The sequence below is a fragment of the Rutidosis leptorrhynchoides genome, chromosome 5 (genome assembly GCF_046630445.1).
Source record: "Rutidosis leptorrhynchoides isolate AG116_Rl617_1_P2 chromosome 5, CSIRO_AGI_Rlap_v1, whole genome shotgun sequence".
Taxonomy (NCBI): Eukaryota; Viridiplantae; Streptophyta; class Magnoliopsida; order Asterales; family Asteraceae; genus Rutidosis; species Rutidosis leptorrhynchoides.
In genome coordinates, this window is record NC_092337.1 from 148,465,936 (window position 1) to 148,470,519 (window position 4,584).

At 30.9% G+C, this 4,584-nt stretch overlaps 1 protein-coding gene across 1 annotated transcript; it reads right to left on the minus strand.

Annotated features, from left to right (window-relative positions):
- Positions 1-1,552: 1,552 nt before the first annotated feature.
- Positions 1,553-4,176, minus strand: LOC139847998 (MADS-box transcription factor 23-like). The gene is made up of 7 exons (XM_071837736.1): positions 3,995-4,176; positions 3,449-3,530; positions 2,462-2,523; positions 2,230-2,329; positions 1,963-2,004; positions 1,725-1,766; positions 1,553-1,624 (listed from the first exon to the last, which is right to left on the minus strand). The coding sequence occupies exons 1-7, from the start codon at positions 4,174-4,176 to the stop codon at positions 1,607-1,609; spliced, it is 528 nt and encodes a 175-aa protein (XP_071693837.1). The 3' UTR covers positions 1,553-1,606.
- Between the last annotated feature and the right edge of the window lie 408 nt (positions 4,177-4,584).

Genomic DNA, 4,584 nt, shown 5'->3' on the forward strand with positions numbered 1-4,584 from the left:
CGCACTACCATGTGTGGGGCCTATGTGTACCACTGACCTTTTTACTGGACTCACATGTGGACGCTGCCGGGTAATGGGATCACGTGTATACACTGCTGGGTAACGAGCTCACGTGTATTCAATGCCGGATGTCGGGCTTACGTGTGTATACTGCTGCTTGGCGGACTCACGTATACACACTATCGTGTGACGAATATGGTCTTACAAACGGTTTGGATGATGACGTTATATAAACGTCATCCGGCTCACGTATGAAATTAGCATCATACTTGAGTATATATAGTGATTTACGATTATCGAATAGGAGTATCCGTTATGCGTATCATTAAATAGCAATTATCTAAGCATATAACTATATTTATGTATTTATATATGTATTTTGGCTGTAGATGGATATATATTAAAGGATGAAACTTTTCATTCATGTCCATATCCATATCCATACCTATATCCATATCCATTTCGGTTCATCCATGTTCGTATCCATTTAGATTATCTATATTTATCACGAAGCGGATGGATCAAACAAATATTAACTGGATCTGATTACCATTGCCATCTCTAGTTGGAACTTTTCTATTTCCGACGAGGATAACAAAAATTTATGGTCCTGAAGAAGAAGGCCCATTAATAATGAGCCACATAATTTTTTTAACAAAATCAAAAGAACATAGACATTAATATTAAAATTATAATATATTTTATTTATTTTATACGTTTTTCTAATGATAATTTGTAAAGTGTTATATTAGAGATACAAATATACAAAAATCAATTGTATATTGAGAATTGTTTTTTTTTTTTTTTTTTGAACGGCATTTTTTTGGCATCAGTAGATCATTTCTTTCAACGACCTTCATCATTTACACGTAACACACACGTTCGGGAGGAAACCAGAACCCGATTGACGGTACCCGGGAACACATCCATTCGGGCAGTGGTTCCGGGTAGGGGTCCGTGAACGAATTCGGTAAAACCTCCCTATAGGGTCAATATATACCACAATTGGTTTAAAGAAAAACATGTCATCCCTAAGGATCGAACCCATGACCTCTCTCTATCCCATGACACAAAGTATATGGGGAGAACCGTTGGACTTTGCTTGTTAAGTTATTTTAATTGTAATATAATGGAACAAAATACTTTAAACAAAGAGAAAGTTATCATATGAGAAGGAGAAATTAAAGAGAAACTTGATTACATGGGAAGTTTTGCTAGTAACATGTGTGCCCTTAATTCAGTCTTCATATTTAATTATTAATACATACAAATACAATCACCCAAATATTTAAAACATCTAAAGCCAGAAATTCAGAAACCTCCTTTATAAAACACCATATGGATCCCCAAAACTGATTATTTGCCTGCATTTATTTCACCTGCAACATACTACACGGAGTATTATGTAACGATAAATCATACACGTATCATAAATTAATTTCTTATCTTGAACAATTTATGCTTGTTTCCAAACGCACAAGAGAGTTCATATATAAGTAATCAAATAAATCGATAAATTAATACTTGCCTTGATCATATATGTTGCTTGTAACGGTACATCAAAAGTTTTTTGAAGCTTAGTTGTTATAGTTGCAGCTGGGCCGGGTTACGAGCTTGGATGACACTTGAGTTACATGCACCAAACCCGTTAATTAATTAATATCATTATATATATAGAGAGTAGTTAATCAAAGACTACTATTAATTAGATCATGATTGATTACCTTCTTGTAAAGTTGGATGTTTTCTTGATGTATCAGGCATCCCTATACAACAAGTCGGATTATTGTTTAGTCTATAGCTAAATAAAAAAGCCAAAAAAACAGATAAACTTTCCGAGTTGGACACTAGAATATTTGAATAATTTTTATTTTATTTAGCAAGATTTGATTTATATCTATCATCTGGCTCTTTTTATATATATTGAAAATTTGAGGGGAAAAATGAACAGAAAAAAAAAACCTTCCTGGTGAGCTCTTGTATCTCATTGGTTAAAATCTCTTCCTGCAAATCATACAAAATGACATTTTTTCAGGTCAATTGGTAAAAACATATCTAAAAACAAAAATTCAATATGCATGCCTAATTTTATTTTTTTTTAAGACAAAACGAAGACTAATATTACCAGCGTGCTTGATAATATTAGTCTTCATTTTTTCGCCACGAAAAAAAAAGAAAAAAACAAAAGGTTTAAACCTGAAACCTCTAGTGATTCATTCATCTCATTACCTTTTTGTTGCGAATACCTTGAAGGCTTATTTCCAATTGGTTCTCTAGTGTCTGCAGGTCTTCAACTCCCAAACCATAGAGTTCTTCTCCCATCAATTGCCTAATTTCAAGCAAACAGCCAACCAAACATCAATTTTTTTTATGAGTGTAGAAGATTGTTGTTTTCTTTAGTTTAATCACCCTATTTAATTTATGTAATATAGGGAACAAACAAAATTTAGTTACATCTTACCGATGAGCTTGGTGCAAGTTCTGCAATTGTTGCTTCAATATTGAAACCTCCATTTGCCAGAGCTGGCAATTATCGTGCGTTTGATAAAATGGTGATCGATCATATGTGGAATATAAAAAAGATGAGCATACTTGAATAAATACTCAACATATGAAATGCAGAGAACTTTTTAAGATCAATGATTAGGTAAACATATGTTTTATCATATTTTCTTGTTTAACATACTTTTGGTACATATTATTTAATTTCTTATTTATCATGAAGTGATTAGCGTTCAGATATTTACATGATTGCTAACGAAACAAGACAAACGAACTACCATTCAATGGAACTATATGTCTAGATAATGTGAAATTTTACAGTCAGATCATCTGCAATTTACATGTATCCTTTACAAGTTTATGATCATACTTTATAGAAGATACTTAATACTTATGACTGAAAGAGTGATTAGTGGCTTAAACATATATGCTCTTTAATGTCGTAGATGAACAAGTTGTATATTTGTTATCGTCATATATCACACACCTAATACGATTGAATATTGTTGTTGTTGTTATTGTTGTTGTTATTGTTGTTGTTAAGTGTCGTGTTGTTATTTTTCTAGCTACTTGCTAGTTTGTCTTTATTTTATAAAATTATTGCCTTTCGAAAAAAAAAAATATTATATGTAGTGTTAAGTAGTTAGTCCAAGAAAATTAAAAGAGTTTGTAAATGGTAAATGGTGTTGCAAGATTAGAGACCAAATATACACATAACTTGATGATCATATAATTCCATTGAAAAATAGTTCGTTTCTCTTATATCGAAAGGATATCATGAATATCTCATAATAATTTAGTATGTGCATTTTATATGTTTTAATTACTTATAAATATGTATCACAATTAGATTTATGTTTAAATTTGTTATAGATAAACATCATTTTCCCCTTTGTTGATTCAAAAATATACAGTTCAATAAGTATTCAGAAGTCATTCCACGTACCTTGACATCTGACATTGATGAATTAACCAGCTGACTGTTTTCTGCTTTCGTTCTATTGTAGCGTTGAATTGCTAATTTCATGCTGCATTATGAACAAATGAAAAAACATTTAATCATATACGGAGTATCAATTAGAATGTACTTAAAAACTATGAATTCTACCTGTTGAAATTTCTAGTACTGTAGAATAAACTTTAAAGCGCGTTAATCTAATTTGTTTCTTCGCTCTAGCTTCTCGCTAGTGACTTAATACGCAGTAACAAAGACCCACTAAAAATAATGATCTATAATACTCCATAACATCTTAACCAGAATTAAACATCGAACCGTAGTGGTAATTAGGTTAGTGATTACATGATCCCGATTAAGTTTTTTCAGTTGGATCAAATCAATTTAAAAGAAATTAATTACCAGTTATGAACTACTTTATATATATTTGCAAATTAAATTGGTTTACTTGCAGCTGAGGATAGAAATAAATAAAAGGCTTAAATAAGATAATCATAGCTTCAAGGTAATCATCAAATTAAATTAGTGAATTACTACCTTGTGCTAGAGAATTCATAGAGCTTGTTGGTGCTAGAAAATATTATGACTCCAACTTCAGCATCACATAAAATGGCTAACTCTTTCGCTTTCTTCAATAAGCCATTTCTTCTCTTTGAGAAAGTCACTTGCCTACTGGTTAAGTTGTCTATTCTCTTGATTGCAATCTTACCTCTTCCCATTTGAGTTTCTAACTTTTTCTATATTTTTATTTTCTTGTTAGGGTTTCTTAATTTTAATGTGTTTATGTGAGAGAGAGAGAGAGAAAGAGATTTAGATCTTAATGACTGGTTAAGCAAAGGTCTAAAAGCTACTTAAAGGCAAAAACAAGTAATAAAATGAGATGGGAAGGAAGATTAATTAGTTGGTGGAGTTTTATTCATAATATCAAAGTATTTATTTCAACACTAATATAGATTCTTCTTTTTTGGTTATAACTATTAAGCTATGTTATCTAAATTTATTTATGCAAACTCTAGATGTGACACAACCTTAAAATATATGTGATAAAGTATATCTATTTATTGATGACTAATATTGCATAAAATGGATTTAATAACTTTTAGTTAGCTAGTGATATTAAAATTATA

Coding starts and splice junctions, on each gene's coding strand:
- LOC139847998 (XM_071837736.1), bottom strand. CDS start 4,176: ATGGGAAGAGGTAAGATTGCAATCAAGAGAATAGACAACTTAACCAGT. Junction 3,531..3,994: donor TATGAATTCTCTAGCACAAG/GTAGTAATTCAC, acceptor TTCATAATGCAG/CATGAAATTAGCAATTCAAC. Junction 2,524..3,448: donor CATCAATGTCAGATGTCAAG/GTACGTGGAATG, acceptor GATAATTGCCAG/CTCTGGCAAATGGAGGTTTC.